General features: G+C 31.6%; 1 protein-coding gene across 21 annotated transcripts in view; it reads left to right on the plus strand.

Annotated features, from left to right (window-relative positions):
* The window catches only part of LOC105145116 (longitudinals lacking protein, isoforms A/B/D/L), a 191,214-nt gene that overhangs the window by 111,684 nt on the left and 51,994 nt on the right, over positions 1-27,536 (plus strand). Inside the window, exons 7-8 of one of the 21 annotated variants that reach the window (XM_087414252.1) lie at positions 19,437-19,687; positions 20,937-21,189. The exons of 11 other annotated variants lie outside the window; for them this stretch is intronic. In XM_087414252.1, the coding sequence (XP_087270378.1) occupies positions 19,437-19,687; positions 20,937-20,969 (284 nt within the window). In that variant the 3' untranslated portion in view covers positions 20,970-21,189. Of the gene's footprint in view, positions 1-1,855; positions 4,466-5,654; positions 6,072-6,402; positions 6,532-13,600; positions 14,468-15,063; positions 15,730-16,148; positions 17,175-17,543; positions 19,076-19,436; positions 19,688-20,936; positions 21,280-22,332; positions 23,121-27,536 lie in introns of those variants that run through there. 9 more of the 21 variants (XM_087414247.1, XM_087414228.1, XM_087414232.1 and 6 more) reach the window with 9 other exon arrangements.

Here is a 27,536-nt window from a genome sequence, read left to right on the forward strand (position 1 = left end):
ACCGCTATATGCATGATATTTTTATACATGGATTTACATTCGTATATTTTATTGAAAGAAATTTTGCCAAATAGATTTTATTTTTATGTTTAAACTTCTTTTTGAAGTATAAAATGATTATAAATATATATGCTTACAATTAGTTTATAATTTATCAATTTACTGAGAAATTAAAGAATTACATGATTAAAAACGCCATGTCTAACAGATCCATGCAATCAGGATTAAAATGATTTTATTTCAGTTTTCTGTCAAAAAATCCCGTGTCTCGATAAAATAAATTATTAATGCAATTTTGGAAGTTTAATTATTACAAATTCATGTGAAAAGTTTTTGTTTGTCAGCAGAATCAACTCTCGAAATTGATACCTTACGAAGATTCGCCCAATTTCATCAATGATAATACATTAAGTAATCAATTTAGTATATTAAACGCATTTATTTTAATTTTCATTTTATTATATTCGTCTTCTCATGCTATTAAATACTTTGCACACAATTTTATCGCGACATATCTGCTAAATACATCTTCAAGCACATATTTTTTAACATTTTCCACAAGCAAAAATATTGGAAAAAGAAGTTAAATGGATTCATTCATGGATTAAATAGATCTTGTACGTTATTATTTTCAGCTAAAATATTTTCTTTTGCATTAAGAAGAGTATAATAAATATATACGATACATGGATCCATGGTCTTAACATTTTGCGGAAAATCTAATTTTGAGAGAAAAAAGTCAAATGTAAATAAATTCACAACGATTATAATAGTAATATTTCTTGTGTGAAAGTGCTTCAGAGACATGTTTTGTCGTATGCTATTACTAATTGTGAGATTGAGCCTTCAAAGCACTCTGCGGATAGAAAGACACTCGCTGGAAAGCATCCTTGTTTCTCATCATGGTGGATTTTCTCTGGTTATTCCGCGCGACTATAAAATGATTTCCTCACTGACTAACATTTCTGTTGCAGGTTTCAAGTACGCGTGTCAATGGTGCGGACGAAACTTCTCGTGGCCATCGAGTCTACGTCTACATCAGAAAATGGCGTGCGGTAAACCGCCGAATTTCTGCTGCACCGTTTGCGATTACAAGTCGAACTTCAAAGGCAACCTGAAGAGACACCTGTTTTGCAAGCACAATATAGATTTGTATTGACACACGCGCGATTAGACGACCATGCGTTTTTTTTTCTTTTTTTTTTCCTTTTTTTTTTTAGAGAGATCAACCCTTCTTTAAAAGGAGAAAAAGGAAATTATATTTGTAATAAAATGTATCTATTGTAACACGTCCTATGATAATCTTCCTTTTAATCCTTCAATTTTTTTCCAGCTGCAGTTGTAGTTTGACGAATTGGTTTTCTCGCGGATTACTTCTGTTTCAGGTCATAGATATCGAAAAGTGTCGATACGGGACGAAGTAAGTATGTATGTACAAAAAAAAGCAATCGCACGTGTGTTAGTTTTCTTCCTTGAAATTGAAGAAGCGCTTTTCGAGACGATCGATCATACACGGATTTTCATAAGATCGTTTTCTCGCTCTCGTAACTTCATTCGTATTTCGGGCGACGGATCCGAAGAGATATTTTGCTCGTGACACTCGAAAAGCGCCGAATCGCTAGATGGATCATCCCGAGGACGTCTTCGAGGAGAATCCATTCCCGACTTGCTCAAGGCATGCGCTTCGATGTATAGAGACTATCTTGGTTGCGTTCAACGCTTGTTACCTCGTGACCGTTCAACTCTAGACCCTAAATGGGATCTCACGGGTTCGCACCACCCCGTTAGCGGGGGATGAAACCCGATCCTCTCGCGGTCTTCGTGATCGCGCTCTAACAGACGCTTCTCTTTTCAGATGCACCCCTCTTTCCAATCGTGAGGCCGCGGCTGCATGTGTGTCCCCGCTGTGGCCAGATGTACTCGTGGGCATCAAACCTGCGGAAACACCTCAAGATGGGCTGCGGCATGGTCACCTTCGAGACGCACTTTTCCTGCCAGTATTGCCCCTACAGATCGAGGATCGAAGCCAGCTTCCTCAAGCACCTGCTCTCGGTGCACAACATCAAGTAGACGTCGCACTACGGCGACATTCCCGGTATCTCGTCGACTGACGTCATCTTCGATTCTTCCGTAATCGCGACGTCTTCGCGAGGAATTCGAGGTTTTTCTTGCGATCAGAACGAACGAGGAAACTCATCAATCTCGATTGTTCTTTCATAGGAAGAAGAGCCTCACCACGGTCTCCTTGAATCAAATAATCTGGTAGTCGGATAATATCATACGCCCTGCAGAACTGTCCTCCCGTAGCTTCCCATGCTATGTTCTTATCTGATAAGAAGCTCGCGTATTCGAGCAAAAATTGGGGCGTTGCTTTCCTACGAGGAACTAAAATATTTGCTCGAATGATGACAGAAGCAGCGAGTATGCACAACGTTTACGTCCGATTACTTTTGAAGTTTATCGAAGCGTCGACTCTCGAAAACGTAAGACGTCGTATGTAGTTGTAATATGACACGTCATATCAATGATCTGTATATGGTCTAACAATAAGTGTCGTACTATAGACTCTGTGTGATGTCGTTATTGACGTTCGAGACTCCGCGAGAGCGATATTCGACTGTTTTAACTTATATAAGTTGTGCTTGCGATGTTCGCCGACTTAACTCTCGAAGTTTTTATTTTATTTCAGATTATTTTAGGCCCTAACACGTGGAAGCGCTAGCTTCTTTCATTTGCAGAAATTGTTCAACGCGAGAAAAGTGACTTTGTAGATATAATCACATTTGAGTGAACAAAATCTAGTCTAAAGGCTGTTTCTTCCGTAAGATTTCAGAACTCAGAATAATATGGATATTGTTTTTATATGTTTTAAGACAAAGCAGTACATCTTTTTAGGTACTTTGCTTAATATTAAGTAAAATGTGCAATTATAACTACAAACTATTATAAATACGTTTTTGATTTTTTATTGAAAAAGGGTTCGAGTATATTCGCATCAAGAGTGATCGAAATGTTTGTCAATACTTTCGAAAAATTTCGTTTGTTCAAAATTACTTATATTAATTATATTGCAACTTGGGATTCCAATAATTTCCAATTATAACGGAAGATCTTCGTTACAGGAATCTTCATCATAAATGTTTTATCTTACCAAAGACTTTTCTACCTACACACAATTCTATTGGGAAAAAAAAAACGCTTTCTATTCACTATTGGTGCGATTAATAATATCCGAATATCATTATTCACAATTCGTAACTTCAATATCACGCGTATATATACGCGCGCGCGCGTGTGTGTATGAGTATGTGTGCAGAGTGGCAGTGGAAAGTCTGATTACTACCTAATGAGACATTAATGGTCACGTAACTATAAGTATAGCCGCCGGAAGATGTCGGAGGACGGCAACCATCGAAGACTACGTAATGATCTTAAAAGTCAAATCTGTAGGTTTAAGGATAAGCGATACTTAAACTTAAGAAGATGTCGATGGAGTCATTTTTTAACGCGATTAGTAATACGCTCTTGTACCGTCGATTATCGTGCATTATAGAGACTGCTCGAGTATAGTGCAATTTGACTGTAAATTACGCTAGCTCCAACTACACTTAGCCATGTGGCGTAGCGGATTTTAGACGACAGTTACTTACATTTATCGACGTACCGGCAATTAAACGTATCCAACAATCAGCCAATAATTTCATTTACGACAATGTAACCGTGATTAGGGATAAGCATGCATCCGCGGCCTCTTTTACAATAATATATACAGACTTCGATTAATATGGATATTGATTTTTCTTTTTAGGGCTTTATAACGCATGGTCATCCTGTTTTACAAACTGTTTTTACATCATGCAACAGAATGAAACGAGAACGAAAGATATTATGTAGATCGTAGGTGAATTATTATCAGATACTCGAAACACTGTATCGTCCCATTAATCACTTAAACGCATTAATCATTTATCCAAATTCGAAACACTAACTTCGACATTTCATAACATAGGAACGAAATAATATCTTGACGTAAAGACGTCTGAGCAGATTAAATGTAACGAAGCCTACACGGAAGCCTCGTAAACAGAAGGTACAAGTTTAAGAAATTGCAGTAATTGCAGCATATCGAGAAATGCATGCTGACAAAATCAGGATTCACCTGATCACCCTAGTGAAGGAATTTGTATCGATACTCGTTATAAAAATTTATTACCGCGAAGTTTCTTACTGTGTACGTGAATGATAACGTACATTTGGCAGATGATGTTATAGAGGCGATAATGATATGAATCACCTGTCTACGAGACGCACCGCTAATGTACTTTATCCATTCGATAGATCAGTAGATCGATAGATCGGTGAAGCCACATGTCGCGTCGGCTGCGCTACGCAGCGATTAAGTGTTTGTGTAACAATGTTTCGCATTCGTTTGCTTTCTAAATAAATACCTGTGTACATATTCGCAGTCACGAGAAGATTCTTCGAATTGCATCCTTTCGTTTTTTCATTTTACACATTTTATAAATTATTCTTCACGCGAAATTATAAAATGTCTCAATATCAGAATCAAAAATAAAATATAAATTGCATTAATTTTAGCTCCAAAATTTTTTAAACTTTTATCAATTTTATATATATATATATATATATATATATATATATATATTCTTTGGAACGAGCATATATATCTCTTTTACACCGTTAAATCAGTTACGCGTTTTAATCCGCAAATTGGTGCGGATTAAATATTTTATATGTCGTTATTTACATCGATCTGTCTCAGAACGGATCGGGTTAGGTGACATGATGTCTTCACTGCTTTTCAAGATATAAAACCTTTAATTCTAACTTTAACCTGAACTTAAAAGCAGAATTTTAATATATGATTCAAAACGAAACAAGCGTTTACAGCACGTTAAGATTCTTTGATACCATTTGTGTATCAATTTGGTCTAATACTCGTAATTCAGAAGTATCAGATCAAAATAATAAAAGGGTTTATATCAAGCGTATCAAATGATTTGGTACGGATATGGTATTTAATATGCGCATCAAGTGTAAACTAGACTATAGATACATCTCTTTCATATTTTATCACGGATCTTAGGATTTTATTATCTTAGGATTTTATTTTTTTCTGACTTCCTCATTAATTCGCTTATGATTGTAATCATTATACGAATTTATCGTAATTTGAACTTTATTTTATTCAACATTCTTAATTATTGTTAATTATTATGTAAATCATCACGAAGTAAAAAATTAAATTGACAAAAATTTTATCTATAACTTTAATTTTTTTTTATTGAATTGTCATAACTCTAATATTTTTCATTTTATTTTTCACCGTCTTATTTTCTTCTATTAATAAAAAAATGTGCAGATTGTCACGATATTTTTCCATTAATTACTTGCGGGCAATTTAATAATTTAGAGTCATAATGGGTATTAAAATAAACAGAGATGGTGCAGTAATTCCAGTTTTTAATCCATAGGTATAAAATTTGTTATGAAAATGTCTTTGAATTCATCGCATGCTGCTTAGATGTAAATATTTTAAGTAAAGCAGATCGCGTCTGGGAACGCACAAGTGGATGCTCTTAACAACTTGGTTGCGTTAACGCATACATGACAAGCTGGCTTTTGTGTTTCAGATCCGCTTGTTGTCTGGGTCGAGGATTATCAAGCATTCGATACGAACACGACCAGCTCGATCGATCATCAATCCAGCGATGATCATACCTACGTTGACCGCTTGCGATTTAGGCAAATCACTAGTAGATTCAAATGTTCCAAGTGCGCGAAGTCATATCGATGGAAACATCATCTTGTGGAGCACATTAAAGCTTCTTGCGGCCAGGAGAAGGCGGAATGCTGCCCCTACTGCAGTTACAAGAGCAATCGCAAGTGGAATCTGAAATCGCACATGAAGAGGATTCATGCGAGAGTATAAGAGGCAGATGTCAAAATCACATTATTGATTATATTATTGATTGACTATGTTTTACAATATTGATTGACTATCTTCGCTTTGATGATCTTCAATAAAATAGTTGTTTATGTCACTCAGATCTGAGAGATTGTTGCTTATATGGAATTAGTTGAAATTATCGTTCGTATACTTAACATTGTCCTGAAATCACATCCTTGAAAACAAGAGCATAGTTCTTCAGAATATCCATACTTCCCTTTTAATTACCTCGAACGAAATTTTATTTTTCTCTCTTATTTATTTTTATTGTCTTGATTATTTAATATTTTATTTTATCATTTTCTTCAATTTTTCCCTGCGGATAGGAAATATAAAGAGGAAATAAAGAGCAAGTGCGATAGAATTTGTTTCCAAGTGTTGAGAATTCTTCTGAATATGTATATTCTATTTGCGCCTCTTTCCTGTTTCAGGACCATTCATTTACGAGACTCCTTTACAAAGTGCGGCGAAATCGCGAATATTTATACGCGATTTGGAACAGGCGAGAAGAGCCGTTAACGCTGTTGCCAATGGAATGTCTTTGAGGAAGGCCGCGAAAATGTACTCCATATCCAAATCAGTTCTACATCGATACAGCAAACGGGGCATTCCAACGCGAGTGATTTACACGAAGTTTAAGAATTCTTAATGTTCAAAAAATATCATAATTTTCTAAGGGGTAGTTGTTCCATCTTCAAATAAATTATGTGATGATTTATCTATTAGATAAGCAAAAGAGTAAAAGAGTAAAAGCATAAAAGTATAAGAGCTGAAGGTGGAACAAAATTTAAATGGCATTTCTTTGATCTTATTAGCACGACAAAAGAAATTATTAAGTTTTTTTTTTAATAACACAATATCATTATTTACATTTGCTCACCTTTTACGCAGTGGAATTGGATTAAATTTATATTATTGAACTGTTATAGCAGTTTTTATATCCCAGTAAGCAAGAAACATTTTGGAATATTTTAACAACATTGTAGCAACATTGTAACATTGTTACTGCTGAAATGTTCCAAAATGTTTCTTGCTTACTGGGGTATATTTGTGATTTATGAATGATAAGAATCGACATAACACTACATTCAGTAATAACATTTCACATTATACTTTTTGTTTTTTGATTGCAATCAATTCTATTTTTTATCAACAATGTAAAGAAAATATTGTAATCTAACAATCTAAATAATTTTTCATTAATTTAATGTTCTATTTTTGTCATATTAAATAATAGTTTTAGATTAAATAATATAGTTGATAAAGAAATTTTGGAAAATAAAATAAATCTTGTAAACTTTTCTTTAAAGTATAGTATTATAATGTATTAAATGTACAGTCTCTGCAAAGGAAATTAAATTCGTGGAAGTATGTTTAATATTTAATTCAAATAAATTATATGAAAGTTGTGTGGATAAGATCATATTTTTGTAGTAATATTTTTATTTATTTTATTTGTTATTATTTTTATTGTTAACAATTAAAATTTTAAAAATGATTAAAAAATTTACATTTTTTAAATAATACTTTAAATATTCAAAATAATTTATGTGCAAAGTTTCATTGCGATTTACTGATAAGTTACAAAGATATTGAATAAATAAATATTTTGTTTATTTACTGGACAAATAGTTCATTTATCGTAATTTAACTCTACATAAATAATCTTGAATAATGTACTTATATTAAAAAATTAAGATTTTTATCATTTATTTTAATACATTCCATATAATTTTATTAGAGCACAAATTAAAAAAATACTACTACATATTTATTAAAAATCTTATGATCCAGATAGTAAACTGTTATCAAATTTATCGTATTATTTTTAAACATGATTTAGAATATCTAAATCTATCATAATTTATGATATATAATTTTTTCATAATTTTGTTATCGTTTTGAAAATGTATATAAAACATTCTCAATATATGTAATTGCATTTTCCATTTTGATGTTCTTTATGATTGTTCATGATAAATCGAATGAAATTACACTAGCATATGGAAAAACATTAATAAAAATTGGTCTCGGAATTTTGTTTTTATGTTGTCTACTGTTTCATCCTTGTATATATTTGTGTTTTGTTGTTTATTAATTGTTTAGGATAATACGTTATTAGATTGAAGATTATAAAAAATAAAAATTTTAATAAAAATAATAATTGTTATAGTACGATAATAAATATATAATAAAGATAAATAAACATTGGTAAATAAATATATATAGAAAACATTAATACAGAAAAATTATCTTATCTAATTTTTTTTCTTCTGCTTCTTGATCAATGTTTTACAACAATTTCAAAATAACTTTCTCATTTTTATTATATTTTTATTATATATTTTTAATAATCGCAATTCATTTCAGAATGATTATTTTTAAAGATATTAATAATTAACTGTTATAAATATATTTTATATATATATATATATATATATTAGGTGTTGGAATTAATTCGTAGCGTTTTACAAGTGATGGGAAGTACTTTCATTAATGTATTTTTTAATGCTCATGTGAAATAAATAACATTCTTTCATTAAAAAACGCTACGAATTAATTCCAACACCTAATATAATAAATTATATTTATGCAAGTTTTATCTAATTTGAACAGATTATCTATTAACTATTGATTTATCAAGAAAGAGTTTAATGATAATTTTAACAATTATTCGAGAATATGTGCAAATTTTTTTAGTAAAGATCTTTATTAATCATTATGGATGTATTTGTTGCAGAAAAGTGCCACCCATTGTCGCGCAAATGTCCATTATGCAATAAAAAAATTAGAAACCAGCGAGTTCTATGTCAACACATGAAGAAATGCAAAGAGAGTTGCCGAATGCCACCCGAATTCATGTGCGGGTATTGCCCTTACCAAACAGGATTGAAGAGCAAACTTCTTAATCATATTAAATGTCACACTGTTCCTTTGGCTTTGCAGTTTTATCGCTTAAAATTCTTATTCTCGTCTTCTGATTCTGATTAATGTCGATTAAATTTGTATATAATAATGAATATGTTCAATCTTAACTGTTATGACAATTCGTATTTTTCAAAATCAAAATTATTTGATGGCGATGTTCACGAAATATATAAAATAGTTGACGGAACTATTTATATAGTTTGACGGAATTATTCAATATCTGAAAAATACAACAATTTGTTGTATTTTTCAGTCCTTAATCAATATTTGAAACTAATAGTGAATATTATGAACTTTTCTTTTAAAAGTCTTCAAACAATTCTGTTGTGCAAACATTCGAATTATTTTGAGAAATGTTATTTAAAACCAGAAATTTTTGACGTTCTTGAAAAATCTAGAATGTTTGGAATGTCTAGAAAATCTTGAAGAAGAACGTTTAAATATTCAAAAAAAATGTTAAAAATTCTGAAAAGTAAAATTATTATCTATATCTTAGTAAGATTATGAGATAATGTAAAAATAATCTAACAATTTTTTATAAAAATAAAAATATATTATATAATAACTTTTACATAATATATATAAAAAAAATATATATATATATAACGTAATATACATAAATATAATATATTTTCTATTCTATCGAAATTAGTATATTTTTCAAGATATTCAAGATATTCAAATGTCTTTTGACATATTCAAGATTTTCAAATATTTTTCAATAATTTTTTGGTTTTGAATAATATTTAGAATGACTCTAGATTTCTGTCATATATTCAGAATGACTCTATGTGTCATTCTCAGACCCGTCACTTATTTATAATATTCGAGATAATGATTATAAATGTGATCTAAATGCCAAAATCAATTTATTTATCGCGTTTATTAATTATTAAGATATTTATACATTGCTCCAAATACATCGTTCTTCTGCAAGACTTTATGTTAATCTTTTTTCATTTTCCTTCACTGTACATACAAGCTATTTGACGAAACTGACTGTTATGTAACTGAAAAATAATGTTCATGAAAAATTCGCGTAAAATTTGTGAACTTAGTTAGCATGAAATGTATCTTCATTCAAATACGATTGTGAAAGTACAAATATGGTGATTTTTTTTGCTTAACGTGACAGGTATTTCTTTTGGGACAGTCTAAGCTACGAGAGATAAACGAGTAAATACCCAGCTAGATCCTAAACATCGTCGATGAGTCTTCTCTTCTCTATCCGCACGTTATGCACGAATTCGCGAGGAAGAGTCGCAGCCGCGTCCATGAACAATACTCTCTAACCGGATGTTCCTGTGTTCTTTTATTTTCCAGATGCGCGCTCGGTGGGTTATCTGAATTGCCAGAGGGTGACGTACCCCTGCAGGAATTGCGGCAAAGTCTACAGCTACTACTCCAGCTTGGCTAGGCATTTGAAGCACGAGTGCGGTGTGGAGCCCAAATTCCACTGCCCCTTGTGTCCTTACAGAACGAAACACAAGTCAAGTCTGAATACTCACCTGAACGGCAGGCATATGAAGTTATTGAACGAGTTTTATACTGTGCCCAATGGCAACAAGACGTCTTCAACGGATGCTGGGAATTGAATCGTATCTGCGTCCGAAAATGCATGATATATTAAATATATACATGCAATGTTCTGTACTAGATAATTCAGAATTTACGCCATTTACGTTGATTAATGTTGATTAATGTTTGATATAATTACTGATTACGGTATTAAAGCCATATAATATTATGCAATTATGTGCAAAATTTATATATTTATAAATCTCTCTTATATAAATATATATGATATATTTATATACTTAAAATAAATTTATTAATGGATTTATGTAATTTTTTTATTACATTTAAAAAATTAGTGAGAATATTTTTAGTATAATACTGGAATAGTAATCTAAAGATTGTATATATTAAAAAACAAGTTAATATATTTTCAAAGAATTCGTTATTATAATGCCAATTATAATAATGCCGTTATTATAATGCCGTTATATAATGTAATATCTTTTTAACTATATGCAATGATTCTGAATTATCTTGCATTCAAATGATTTGAGCCTTGGTACGACAGTGTTATATATTTCTTCCCATTATCGAATTTATATAATCATATATTTGCTATGCTTCTTTTTTTAGTATCATTCTGTTCTTCCTCTTGCAAGCAGAGAATACTCTGACAGAATATCGCTAATAAGCATTTATTTTTTAATGATGCAATAGTCTATATTTTTATAAGCCACCGTTTTATGCGTCATCATCAGTGAGATAGTCTGATACATATGTAGAAGTAATAAAAAAAACGTACAATCCCCTTCCGGAATTTTGTCGTGACTATTCTGTATTTTTTTGAAGGAAAGAGATTACAATACTGTGTGTACTGTATTTTATAATATTATTATTATATCTCTTGATCTATAGCATGTAGTCATATTATTAGATACTATAATTATAAAGCCTGATTTTTAGTAAAATTAGTAAAATTAGTAAAATTTTAATAAAATTAGCAGCATATTTATTGTCAAAGACAAATTTTTTATTTTTACATTTTATATATATATATATATATATATATATATATAATTTTGCAATTAATTTAATTTTTTAATTTTTTTCTTTAATTTTTTTATTAATTTAGACTAACAAGTAATTCAAGGCAAGAATTAACTTAATGTATTTAACATTATGCTTAAATCTCTTAAACTCTAAACATTCTTTTTTTTAGTAGTTTACAAATTAAAAAAAATTTTTTTAATAAGATTTCGATAGTTTTAAGTATCTCGTATATGTCAACTTAAATGTTTACACTGAAAAAAATATACTAAATTTTAATAAATATTTATTTGAATATATTGACTAAATATTTACTAAATGTAAACATATATTTATACTTGATACAAGAACTATTAATTCGATTTATTATTTTTTATTGAATAAATATTTATTTACTGTAAGTAAATATTTAGTTAGTACTATTGGAAAAAATATATATTAAGATTTGGTAAATTTTTTTTCTCGGTGTATCCTTTCTTCCTTACACATTATAAATTTTTAAAATAAGAGATTGAAATAAAAGATTTAGTTTTTTTAATATCTACAAAAAATATATTTAAGATACAAATGTGTCATGTCGCTCTTTTGAGTGATTTGAAAAAGTAGCCATTATTGGTTCATTAGTACGAAATATATGTCATAGATTTTTCAATAAGCCAAAGTTTAATAAACATTAACTTGCGAAACAGAGAAGCATCAAGTCATACAATATAGATAATTACTTTTTATATTAAAGGAACTTATTAAAGGAACTTATTTAATTATTTAATTCTCGTTAAACAATATTCATCCTAATATCCTCAATTAAGTTTATTGAGAACGAAACTGAATGTAACGACTAAGTTTTGAGATATCGGCAAACAAATACGACGCAAAAATACAAATGAACTTATTATTAACATTCATGCACGATTGACAATAAGAAAGACATAGACTATGCACGCTTATGTGGGTAATACGCTTTGCAATACGTTTATTATAAAATGTGACAACTGCACACGCGTGTGTGTGTGTGTGTGTGTGTGTGTGTGTGTGTGTTGTGTGTGTTTGTGTGTGTGTTTGTGTGCGTGAACATCGTGCGAAACGTGAAGTATTATAGATACTTATTTATATATATATATATATATATATATATATATATACTTCAATAAAAATTATGATAAAACGCTTTTTTTTCTATAACTGCCCTATCAATTACATTTGACATTTTGTTTCAATTATTAATCTGAGGCTTGGTTTATATTGCGACGTATTATATAGCTTCCTTAAATGAAATAATTGCTTACATTAAATCTATTTTACAAAATTCTAAGATTTTTTTCAGCAATCGTGGTTATTTCAGTTTTAGAATATTGAAGATATCATTCTTTGACTGCTCTTCTTATCGGAGATGTTACTGCATAAAATGTACGACTGTGAAAATAAAGGGTAAAGATATTTGACTTATAATCGCAAGAGTGATTGGAACATTGTTTTTTCGATGGTAACTTCGTGACTAGTAGAGCTATTTGTTTCAAATAATAAATGCTGGGACTATAAAACGTTTTAAACAAATTGATGTAATTGCACAAAAAATTGATCGATCTCTTGGGATTATTTGAATATATTTTGCTGAAGAGAAACACACCTTAACAATAATTATTATAATAATTTGTATTAAAGTGAATATCTAATTTGTTCTTTTTAATTAGTGATTTTAATTTTTGATTGCACATATTATAATTATCACTGAAGAGATTAATTAATATAAAACACAAAGACACCATGTTGTATCACCAGTATGAATTTTATATTAATTAATCTAATAATATCTTTATTTTTTATTAATTTTCTGTATTAATAATCTAAAAATATCTTTAAATATTTTAAAATATTAATATTTTAAAATATTTTTTTATTAAAATGTGTCATCTATTAGCAACAAATATTAAAATTTTTCTTATGGGATAAATCATTACTCGGTTCATATATTAAGTAAGTCTTTATCGGATCGACGTTGCTGTCGGAAGAACATCTATACGGATGCTTGATCACACATAATAAGTTTACGATTTATATACATATATACACACATATTTACGTGTAGCAAAATGTCATAAATGAATTCCCGTCTAACAATCGCACAAACATTTTCAGAATGGCACTTCAACACTGTGGCGGACATCGATCCTTTGGCATTGTCTTCGCAGCGAATCAAATCGATTTATCGATCAAACGAAGGCCAAATAGTGATGGAAGTTCAACAGCCAAAGAATTTCCCATGTCCTCGTTGTGGGCGATGCTACAAGGTGAAGAGATCATTACGTCGACATATCGTGGTCGAGTGCGGTAAGGCGCCGAAGCACAAGTGTCCTTATTGCAAGCATCAGAGCAAGTACAAGGCCAGCATAACGAAGCACATCACACATGTACATCCAAATTTGCCGTTCCCATTTCCTAATGATTAATCATTTGTTCGAACAACTTTATTTATTCTCCTTTTTTGTTACTGGAAAAATTATGGATAATCGAATATTTTTATATTTATCAAACGTAAATAAATTTTATTTTGACTCTTTTTGCAAAGTGTGGGACGGAATCGATTTTTCACGTGATATTAAAACTTCTTTCTATCTTAAGATAATAAATTCATTTTTATGTTTGATGTACATTTCTATATTTAATGAAGATTTGTTATATAATATACACACATATATATATGTGTGTGTGTGTGTATATGTATATATATATATATATATGTAAATATTTATAGAATCATTAATTTATAAAACGAAAAACATAATTGATTACATTTGTCACATCTTATCATTAATTGCGTTGGAAATATCTCCATGGAGTATCAGTACGTAAAAGAATCTTGTGCAATTGTAAATAAAACTGACATCTTATTATTAGCCAATAACGCGTTAAAGTGAGTCAGAACGAATGTTCGAATGATCAATTGTTGTAACAGTGACTTGTAAAATATTCTCTTTACCTTCGTAATACACATTGAGAGAAATATTGACGCGTATTATTATTTCCTCGCTAATATCATTTTTAATTCCTAAAGAAATTAGATCCTAATACACTAGATACGAATTCAATCATCGTTCAACTCTTCACAGTGCATTTAGGAAGACAATGGTGAGAAAATTTACGAATAATTGTACTATGTATAGATGGTATGAAGAATATAAAGCGTGAGTATATATAGTACAAGTTCTGAAGAATTAATTTAAGAATGTTCTTTTTTTAAATAAAATGCACAGGAGGATGTGTAATTGTATTTGCATGCTTGTGATATTATATATTATACTTTCTAGATACTTGACGGATCTCTTCTCATATAGCTTTGTATATTCTTCTTATAATGTTATTTTTCGATCACGTTAAAACTTTACGATCCAGCCTACTCGAAAGCTATCCTGTTTGCAATTATTTTTTTTTTTATTGTATCACGCAGAAATTGAGTTGACTTTGTCAACAAAATAGTTTCGTTTATATATTCGATTTAAGATAGACATCGATTAATGAAATACTTTTTTCCTATCAAACTACGAGGATGACGAAGACCAGTGCTACTTCCAGTATTAATAAAGTGTTCTTCGTGTTTTCAGGTTACATGAAGATGAGCTATTACGTGGTTCAAAGGGCTACGGGGAAGGATCGACGGCGGTGTCGTGGTCAAGGTCGCTTCGCCTGTGACAACTGCGATCGCCGTTATCATCAGATGAAGAATCTAAGGAGGCACGTGACGAACGAGTGCGGCAAGCAGCCGACGCATCAATGCTCCTATTGTCCGTACAAAGCAACTTACAAGTCGTATCTTCAAGTTCATATGATGAAACACGCCAAACACGGCTTCGTACCTCGCATGACCATCTCTAAGCATCAGGATTCATGAAAAACTTTCTCGACGTATGCTTGTTAAGTCGACTTTCTATTTGCTCGAGTGTCGAAGACTTACCAAGATCTCGAGGATTTCGTAGAATGAAGGAACAATATGAGAATAAATGAGAAATTTTTCGTGCGAAAGATTTCTTCTTTAAGATTTCTAATATATGTCGGTAATATCTTCAGTATGAAGAAATCTTGACTATTGTCTAAAAACGTATATGTAGCAAAGTTTCGATATGTGTATATTTTTTTTTATCAATTTATTTCAATTGCGAAGCATTCCATATTTGTATCGCTGCCCTAACGTAAATCTGTCTGATGAAGATTGGCTTAGATTTAAGAGAAATCTTTCAGTAATTTAATAAAATCTACATTTCATTCTAAAATTAATATCTTTAAAATTCCTTGCCAATTAAATCCTATTGTTTTCCTTATTCTTTTGATACGAGACTCTAAATCATGAATCTCTTTGAGAATGCAAGATGATAATCAGATAACAATAACAAAGAGGTAAGTAGGGTTTAAGAAAAGTTCAGATACCTATCTTAATTGTTAGATATACGATATGTGGATAATCCATATTGTGTAGGTTCCATAAGACAGAATAACATTTGTGTTTGCCTTTTGATGTTCACGCTAAGCATATTTAGTGGATGACAGAGACGGAATGTCACGGTGAGAACGGAGAACATTACTTTTACTACCCGAGCGCTCCCGGAAGAAGCTTGATATCGTCATGAAGCATCACATTTCTCATTGGAAAAATGATTCGTGCTAATCGTTGATAAACTTTTTTCTGTTTCAGTTGATCTGAAATACGTTGCGATATCCAAACATACCTGTGTCACCTGCGGCAAAACTTACAAGCACAAGCACCATCTGAAGCGGCATCACGATTTCGAGTGTGGAGTCGACCCGAAGTTCAAATGCGCTTTTTGTCCACACAGAACCAGATACAAGGACAGCTTGATGAAACACATATTGGCGCGCCATCAGCATCTCTTAGAACAGAATTCGCAATATGGTCATCAACAGGTTTTCGAGACGCATACCGATGTTGAAATGAATTTTCATGCACAGGAGACCAATGCGTTTAATGTTTATCCTGATTTTACGCAAAATCTCTAACTTGTTTCGTTGTATTGGTGAATTATATTTGATTGCTGCGTGGTTGGGCATGATTATCCTTACGAAAAAATGTGATTGGGAGTTAATAGTAACTTTTGATATTCAATCATAACTGTTGATTGACGAATAGTAACTATTGAGCCATCAATAGTTATTATTGGTAATAGTTATTATTGGTTAATGGTACTATTGCCTTCCAATCAAATTTTTTTGTAAGGATAGGCGAATACAAGAAATTCTAAGAATATCTGGAGATTGAAATAGCCACATAAAAAATAATTAAATTAAATCCTTGATTTATCTTCTGATTTTATGAACTATTAATAATGTGCTTCGATAATGTAATGCTTAATGCAAATATGATGCGATATGCAAAAGTGAAATTTTTATTATTATAAAAAAATTAAATCTGTTGTGATTAAAATTATTTTACTAATAATTAAATACATATGTGCGTTAACATTTTAAAACGATAGCAATTGTTGTTTAAAAATATATTAAATTTTATTTATTTTCTTTTTATTGATTTATTTATCATATTTTTGTATTTGAAAGGATATAAGAATGACGCCAAAGTTTTGTCATCATAAAATGGCTAATTATATTAGCTGCAATTTAAATAATTTTATAGAAGTCTTGTATAATATTGTTATTTTCAATCTTGACAAAAATATGTATGTTGATAAAAGATAAAAAAATATAACATTTACGTCGAATAAAATTTCATTTTATATATATATATGTATATATATATGTATGTATATATATATATATATATATATATATATTATTATTATTATTAAAATAAATGTAAAATAAATTTCTTTCCTGGCCTTTCATTTTTCGATCGATAATTAATGAAAATATTAAAAAAATGAAATCTAATGTATCTATTTACGTTTACCATTAAGAATTGTGATTACACATTATATCTCAAATATTTTGTATATTTTATGTAATCATGCACATCAGTTGCTTTTTCGAAGCATTAATCGATATCACTTATGCGAATTTAAGCCTCGAGTCAATATTATCGAGATTGAACTTCATCTTTTCTCTTCTTGATTCACAGGTACGACATATAGTCCGGCCAATTGGACGATACCCACTTTACCATCGACGTCGCGAATTGCAATGTACACTAGACGCCTCCGTTCCATGTCCTCAAGCCAAGGCATAATTATCGGCGGAAAGGGTCCTCGTAAGTATCTCTGCAACGATTGCAGCCGGACGTTTGCTTTGAAGGCCTCGCTACTGCGACATAAAGCGTACGAATGCAACAAGGATCGTCAATCTCAGGATGAGTATGATAATAAGACGAGGAAGTCAAAGAAAAAGCATGTATGCATCAGATGTAATCGTGTATATGCATTTTTCACGTCATTGTGGCGGCATCAGAAATACGAGTGTGGAGTAGAGCCGAAATTCGTCTGCCCTATTTGTAAAGGTCGATTTGCCCAGAAGAGCAATTTGGATCGTCACGTGCGATCGAAACATTAAAACTATAAATACTTTAACTTGTATTTAATGTTTTGACTTTAGCGTTAATGCGTTATAAATAATTGAATTTGTGTGATTTTTGTTGACTAATATGCATTGAGCGTCTTCATGATTGATGTAGTCTACATGGAAAGAATAGCTGAAATATTTAAAAATTTAGATACAAATCTGAAAATTATTTTGTTAGATCATTAAACTAATTACGTAGAAATTGATTAGAATGTTAATAAAACTGTTTGCAACATCATGCTTAAAAAAATTCTTATGTAATTATTGCATAGTCCAACAAAATTATTTTCAGATCTCTTTAAATTTTTAAATACTTAAGCAAATCGTTTTTTCCGTGTATGTATCTTTTTATTCTTTTATATTTTATTTTTCCTTATCCCAAATTTTAAAAAGAAGACTTAGTTTGTAAGACATTAGTAACATTTGTTATATTAGTTATAGCTAATAAGTATTGAGCGATGATTAAAAATTATCTTATTTTCTTAAACTGACATTCTACACACAAATGAAATGGATGAAATTACATTGTTTATATTTCCGTCAACTTTATGATATTGTTAATATAACATCGATATCAAACATTTCTTGTAATGGAATTATGATTTATACTTTTTGCATTTCAATCATGTTGTGTATGTTACTTTTAATTTACTTCACTTGTATGAAATTTAATTTTTGATATGCAGAATTGATAATACAGAATTTGCTATAATTTTATTGGCATACAAAGCAAGAGATGATAGAAATTATGGTTTTGATAATTATATCAAAATCAAATTGTTATAATGTATCTAGTAATTAAGAGTGATTTGATACTATAGAATAATAATACTTAATCATAGACTTAATGATAGACTAAACCAGGCAGTATAAATTAAAATATTATTTTAGACAAAATATGAGATAAGTATGATGACATTGTACATCTGGAAATTAATGTGGTACAGTTTGTGTTTCAAACCAAAGAAAAGACTTTATCAATATCATTACAGTTTCTTTGATTACCAATCATCTGTATATAGTGTTAAATGTAATAAAGTAATAAGTATATGTAAAAAGTAATCAAATAAATTTAATCAACTAATAAAGGAGAAATGAGATTCTTTATATAATAAATTATCTATTTTTCATTATTACGCGAGGAAAGAGAAACATTCTTTCACTTCGACAATTACAAGTGTGATTCAGATATCCTTTATTATACTCTTGATCTACTGTAATACGTGTTATAGTGTGCATAATATTTGTGCGGTCGAAGGGATGTAATAAAGTGTTCGCGTGTGCGAAAAGTAACCGAACATCAAATTCGTGCATGCAATTGATTTTGTCCCACCGTTCTTCGAGGTGTCTATCCTGTCCAGTTTTATGGGCACGAGTCAACTTCAGTAACGTCAGTCGTGTCACGGCGTTTCAGGTGTGAAGAAATACTCTAACATAACTCTTTTTTCGTTTGCAGGGCTCGTGTATGGATTTCAGAAGCCGCAAGACGTAATAAGTACGCCGTTGACGCCGCTGATGCCACTAACGTGTCCGCAATGCGGGCGAACATACAAGATGAAGCGCAATCTGAAGACTCACATGAAGTTCGAGTGTGGCGGCCAGAGAAACTTCCTGTGTCACTTGTGCCCGTCTAAGTATACGCAGAATATTAGTCTGCGTCGTCATCTTTTACAAAGGCACAACCTTTACATGCCACCGAAGTTCTCGGTACCTAAGCGTATCTTTAGTAAACAGAATAAATAAAAATAAATAAATAATTTACTTAAGCAATAGGACTGATGTTTTTTGATGGATGAATCGCAATGATTGCTAATTTATCTATAGTTCCTTCGGATGGAGTGAATACGTCTCGTGAATCTTCGATCTCTTAATCAATCACATGCGGTGAATAAAAAGATTTTGAACAATATACAATTTGATACGTAATTATAAAGTAGGAAAAGTATATATACATATGTAATAGCAAGAATGAGAGAGTAATGCGTTACTTGTAACGCCGTTACCATTATCGTTACTTTTTTATAGTAACGATTTAGTAATGATATTACAGTGTTGTTGTTATAACGGTAACGGTAACGCCTGGAAAAGTCACTCTTAAAAAGTAACGTTATCGTTACTCATTAAAAAAGGTAACTCGTTATTTTATTCGATGCTCGTTACATATGACTAAAGTGTGATGTAATGAGTTATTTTTTTCAATGAATAAGGAATTTTCAAAGTGATTTTCTCAATTCTGACATCATTGTTCTAGCGTTACCATCATGAAAAATTATTAAATAAACATTATTACTGAATCGTATTTTATTTATTATAAAAAAGTAATGGTAATAGTGTTGCAAGTAACGTTACCATCCCTGTATAATAGTTCGAATTGAGGAATATTTCTGGAAATGATTCTTTTCGTATAAATTTGTTATCTAAATTATTCTTATAATCAATCTTATCTTATCTTTTTTATCTTATGTTATCTTAATTACCTTACTGCTTGAATTTATATGTACATATTTATTATCATAATTTATAATTTGTATGTGTAAGGATGCAAATTTTTAAGACCAAAGAATAATAAATGCCCCATCAGTAGAGCATTCACGTATTACAAAATATTGAATTTGTAATATGTAATATATTCCAGTTTAACAATACATGAATCGCCGAAATTAAATAAATAATTTATTCTTGAAAACTAAGATGAAATGTATAATAATATCTTGATTAATTGAGTTGTTGGAAAAATTTGTTTCAAGAAACGCAATATATATATATATATATATCTCATTTATAAATAAATTTTTAATAGACGATCGTATACGATTTATCCCTTATTCTCTCCCCAGTTTGAAGGAAAGAAAATTGGCATCAGGTTTGCAGTCGGAAAATACGTGTTATTGGTGTTAATTCGAGAAACTTGTACCTATCGCGCTTGATATACTAATCGATTATTCCTCTTTTACAGAGTTGCCGTCAATTGCCACACGAAGCCTCGTAGATGAAACCTTCAGGAATGTAGTCTTCAATTGTCATCAGTGCGGCAGAACGTATCAATCAAGACACAATCTAGTGAAACACCTGAGATTCGAATGTGGCGGGCAGAAACACTTCGGATGTTCCCTTTGTCCCTCTAGATATACCCAAAACGGCAAATTGCGACAACATATGCTGAATGCCCACAATATTTTTGTGCCCCCACTACATTTTCGAAAGAAAAATCTACTTTCGGAAATTATGTTCGGATCTATATCGGCAAACAATTAGCTGTCTTGATTTAATAATAAACGGGCACGTTGCAATACAAATAATTTGCTAACCCTTAATTTCCTTGATCCTCGAATAGAAAAACGTTATCGCAGTTACGATGATTAGAAGTTAACAAAATGCGACGAACTGAATTTTTTGTGAAGCTCGACGCATGGTGTGAAACAGAAACATAATAGTTGTAGAAAATTATTAATATCATTGAGGTAGTCGATTAACGGCGCTATATTAGCAAACTTTATTTTTGTAACAGGTGATGCAGCATGATTTTTTTTTAATAATCCCTTGATTTGCATTTTCTAGGTATTATATTGGTTTTATTTTTTTCAGAATACAGAACCCTAATGAATTTTGACAAATAAAAATTGTTTGAATATATAGTTTGAAGAATTACACGTAACATGTGAAAAATTTATTAGTTGTTTTGCGAAAATTTAAAAGTATTCTGCGTATTTCAACTTAAGTATGGGATCTCAAATTTCTTCTTGCGCACAATTTTTTTCTTAATCTCTCATTTTATTTTTAAATTATACCGAACATTCTAAGAAGATATATGTATATGTTAAAAGTGATACGATTATCTTCCTGACAGAATTTATGATTAATTTTTCCAAAACAGAAGTATAATTTAAAAACATGCATTTGTCTTGCATTGTACATAAATTATTACTTCTTTTATGGAAAAATTAAATTGAATTATTTCAAGAATTTTATTTTGCTATTTATATATGTTTTACCAAAGGATAATTATACGAAGTTAGAAATTATAGCCCACATCCTTAGAATAAAACGTAGCAATTATGTAAGTATATCTTGTTAACGATAAATAGCGCGAGATATATTTCTTCAAGGCAAAGTATCTGTATTTGAGAATAATACAATGTACCAGATTGTTCCATGGTCATCCACTGGGCTCCATAAGTCACATAAAACAAGGAGAAGATCAGTGTGTACGAGTTTCGTTTTACGATTCTATATATTATGTGTAGTAAAAAGAAATCCATTATTTTTTCCAATAGATGGCTTTAGTAATCTGTATCTCGCGAACGCGAGATACAGATCTAATACTAATCAGCGCATGAACGTTATTTTTTCAGGTTTTTACGAGAGCTTCCGTCCTCCAGACAATCCCGCGGTCTACGAGCGAAAAGCTCATGTTACCCCGACGAAGATTGCCAGAGTTAGAACGAATGCGAGGAATTCTAGCAACGATGAAGATCAGGTTCTCCAGTGTTCCGCTTGTGGGAAGAGGTACTCGCTAAAGCACAACTTGGCAAGACACGTACGCTTTGAATGCGGCGGTCAACGAAGATTCTCCTGCCACCTGTGTCCGAACAAGTACACGCAAAACGTCAGTCTGCGTAGGCATCTGACGCATCATCACAACGTAGTGATGCCCGTAAAGAAGAGATACAATAACCCGAGGAAGATGTACGATCAACTCATCTATCAATAAGAACGACGAGCAAGATAATTTCGTTGGAAGATGACGTTGAAAACTGCAAATCGAGACTTGGGAGAACTTGTGCCAAAGATTCGAGAATCGTCGAATGAAGATAGATTAGACTTTAAACTCCGTGAAACTTACGCGTGAAAAACAACGTGAAGAATGTTTAAGAAGAATTTTGTATAAGCCTTTCGGGCATTACTAGCCTCTAGTTTTGCATAGTTACCAAAGTTAATAAAATCTTAATCTTTATAAGTTGCACATAATAAATTATGTTAAAAATATATGTTGTCATGTTTCAACTTGACAAGAGCAGATTTATAACAATATATTAGTATGTTTTTTCTGATACATTACATTACTTTTTTAGATTACTTTTTATTTCGTTATTTATACGTATAGAGTAGGAACTTTTCAGAAGAGTTTTATCTATGACAAATGCTTGTACGAAGAACAAATTAATGTTTTCGATATTGTTTCTACGATGAACGAATCGATATCTCGAAGTTTGTTCACGTAGTAAGAATGAAAATATATAAAATGATTTCAAGCAATTTGCCATTGATAAAATATTCTCGCTGTAAGTTTTTGCATGCTGATGTTATCAGACGGCGCAAAAAACGCTACGATGATGAATTAATTGATATCGTGTTTGAGTTTTATCGTTGTCGATGTCTTAAAATGTTTTTGTCAGAAACAATGTCGTCATTGATCTCCTGCATTCGCGTCTAGAATTTCGATCTAGAATTTCAATCTTTCATTTTGACAAAAATTTGATCGTCGATGTATCACACGCACACAGATGCATTCTCAGAGTAATATTTTCTTTCATTTAGCAGGTTTCTCGAGGTCCCGCTTGAGCCGCTTCGCCTGTCGAAAATGTGGACGCGGCTACACGATGCTCTGCAATCTGCGCAGACATACGAAATGGGAGTGCGGCGGGACACGTTATTTCCCGTGCGTCTACTGCAGCAAAAGTTTCACCCAAAAAACGAGCCTTGAACGGCACATGAAGGGAGTCCATAAAATTGACTTCGTCGATTACGGGATAGCATCTAATCTTATGTAGATTATTTACGATTGTAATCCATCCTGGATCATGGCTCCTAAGAAATTCCTAAGAAAGAGAGATACGTGAGCGATCTCATATCAGTTTGAAATAGTTTCCTCCTTTCCCTTCCCTAATGGATGTCAATAGTTGATGGTAGACTAAGCGGCTAGTCGTCGCTTTAAATATGCAATCGGGTTGTTCCGATTGCTGATCGATCAAATGGTTTTATGAGTCGTTTCGACGACTACGCCGAACTCCTTTTCGTGTCTCTTCTCGAGAAGTCGAAACGTGATCTAGCGGGTTAGCGCGGATCAGGTCTCGATCGTTAAGACTCGCGTCTAACGATCTCAGTCAGCAAAGTGAACTCACGACTAACACGACTGTCATCTTCGTCTTCTTCCAGGTATAGTCTGGACGACCATTGAGCCGGGACCGCCCCGGAAGTCGCGACACGCGAATTACCTGAAGGATGAGGATCTCACCCTCAAGTGTCCCCAGTGTGGCCGGGGTTACAAGGTCAAACCCAGTCTATCGAAGCATTTGAAGTACGAGTGCGGCGGTCGCAGGAACTTTTCCTGTGACCTATGCGGACGCAGTTTTACGCAAAACGTCAGTTTGCGCCGTCATCTGATGCAGAACCACAACTTTTATCAACCGCCAAGGAAGCAGTGCGTCCGGAAGATCATCATCAAGTGAAGAGTTTGCCGTCATTGAAGAATCCGTTATTGAAGATCCATTCGTAGAACGTGCTATTTTGGGTAGAATTCATCATCTCGGAAGAGAAAGTTTTACTACGACATCTCTGTGAAGAATGACTCAAGTAGACACTTGTTTAATGACTGTACCACTTCCTGTGTCTTCCCGCGAAAATTATTTATAGCCTATCGTCGAAGATTCTAGCGCCCTTTAGAAGATAAAATTTGTAACACGTGTCACACCTCGAACACAACGATCCTACATAAACCCGAAGATCATCGCATGAAGAACATTATTACAATAGCATACCTTATCGATATAATCCCATTCTTACAAATTGGATTCTAAAACGTTAATAAAATTTTAGACGCGGATAACACTTTGTGCCTAGATTCATAAGATATACATTATCTATAGTAGCAAACGTAACAATAAATCAGTCTCAATGAGACGCCATAATCGTTTATTGCCTCCACGTTTTTCTACAATCTTCGCTCGATGCGGATGTCGTCTTCCAGAAGATTAATTTTTTTAATGAAACTTTCTATTGATTATATTTTATATTTTAAACGAATATTTTTTATTGATTTTTTATAAAGTTTATTATACATAATTTTTGTAATCTGTAAATAATTTATTGAAAGTTGCGCATTTATTAAAATCTTTATTACTATCACGGCGCACACGCTATTCTTAATTTTCTTCTCGGCGCTGTCCTATGCCGGGAACTTCGTATCGCTACTACATGTACGTATGTATTCAATAATTATTACTGGAATATATACATATCATTCCTTCTGTTCTCCTCCACTGTCCTTCATGATATTCGCAATTATCCATGAATGAAATTGCGAAGTCGTGCGTTCTTTTAGTCGTTAATCTTTATTATTTAATTTCTTTCAAGCAACAAGTTGTTAGATAACCCGATCATCCTTTTTTTGAAAACCGTTTACACGTGTTCTAATATATGTATTTCCCTTTTGTCAGTCTTTTTAATTTTTTATCTCTTTTTTATCGATTTGATAAATTTTTCATCATTCGGGACTCAATATACTCAAATTTATTTGTCGCAACAAATCACTAACAGCTGCTTGTTTAATCACCGTCAATATTAATCTTTCATCAAAATTCGCGATTTTCTGAATCTTTCACATCTTCCGTATTTATCCCACTGTCCGTCTTCAAACATTTCCTTTTAAAGCATATTATAAGTTTTTATTTATTTATTTATTTTTTCCTTTTAATCCCGATTCTACCACGATCTTCCTTAACATCGCCATTTTGATTTTCAGAAATGAGGTCTAAATTTCTGAAGCCGCCGACGTCACCTATGGCAGCCGCAGTTGATCTCACCACTAACAATTCAGTTCATTTCAACACTGGTCTCTTTCCATTGCATCTGTCGATGTCATCCGCGTCTGTGTCTGTCGATCCTTCGATCGATCAGACAGGATATCGGACATCTTTTGTGCCTGAAACGCAGAACTGCAATGAGGAGTCACAAACCTGCAAACCATACAAGTGCCCCGATTGCGGCAAGCGCCTGGCCTCTCAATACTCCCTGAATCGCCATCGCACTCTTGTTTGCCTTAAACCCCGCAACATCACCGGCAAATATAAGTGTAATGATTGCAAAAAAAGGTACGAATCCTTGGGGAGCCTGTCTCGTCATCGCAAATACGAATGTCACGTGCCCCGCAAGTTTTTCTGCATCTTCTGTTACAAAAAATTCACCCAAAAATCCAGCTTGAGTAGACATCTGAAGAACATACACTCCGAAAAAATTGCCAACGATACCGTTAATAAATTCGTCAAAGTAGTTCCACAACTAAGCTATATTAAAAGCAACAATCTGCATAAGCGTGATCGAAAAAGGCAGTGTATCCCGAGCATCCGAAATAATGCTCCTGCATTTATTCTTGCCAAAAAATCCACAAATTAAGTAGAAGAAGAACATGAGACGATCGATTGTGTTATATAATCAGAGTCAGAGACAGTCAGAGTATTAGTCAGAGACAAAATGATAATCAGTAGTTGCTGTGGTTTTTTATTATGAAGAATAAATCTCAAGAGAAATGAAAGTGATCAATCATCGTTTAAAAAATATATTGGGTAAACGAGGCTGAATAAAAAAGGTGTTACTTTAAAATAAGCAAAAGTTCCTTGAGAAAAAAAGAATAAAATAAGCTTTAAAATTGATTAGGAATTAAATTTTTTCATTGTTTGGGAAGAAAGTGATTTCTCCAGACAGTTTTGGAATACGAAAAGGAAACCTCATGAAGAAAGGTTTATTATATTAAGCGTTTCATGTCGTTACTAATCAGAAAGTTTTCTTTTCAAATTATTGCGTTCGGATAATTTCGAGCGTGTTAGTTTTTAAGAAGTCTATAAGATTCTTATAAGATTCTTCTTCGCTTTTAAACTTTTAAGAATATCTTTTTGGAACAAGAGTTCAGACTTAATTTCATAAGGGAGAGTGCGAATTATTTAAAAATTTTTCCTTTAAGTAAAAAATTTTTTTGTATCTCCTATATGAAGAATACATATGCATTGCTGCTCAATTTTTAATACAAAATGCACGTGTTATCTTCTTATATCAAAAACACTATTCTGTTGATATCGATATATATATATATATATATATATATATATATATATATATATTTGTATCATTGAATGGACTGTTATCAAATAGCTCAATAGTATGGGTTATATAAAATCATGCATCTTTTACCGGTTTCTTTTTAATTTTACTCTGTATACATTTATACATATTACTTTTACAGATACGAATTTCTTCGGACAAAGGAAAATTACTTTAAAAGTAGTACGATGAGATAAACCAAATATGTTATTAATAATATATTCCACAAAATTCTTATATATATTAAAATTATTTTTATATCAAGTATTACTATATAACCAACAACCGATAGTAAAAAATATTTTTATTGATTAACTTCTTTTAATTTTTCTTCTTTTAAATTTTATGTAATTTTGTTTCTTAAATCTAATATTGTTTGACATTGCACAGTTTTATTTAATAATTATAATGATTTAAGAAATTAAGAAATTTTATTTATGTTTAACAATTAATATTTATTTTC

Source organism: Acromyrmex echinatior, chromosome 16 (genome assembly GCF_024713525.1).
Source record: "Acromyrmex echinatior isolate Ae372 chromosome 16, ASM2471352v2, whole genome shotgun sequence".
NCBI lineage: Eukaryota > Metazoa > Arthropoda > Insecta > Hymenoptera > Formicidae > Acromyrmex > Acromyrmex echinatior.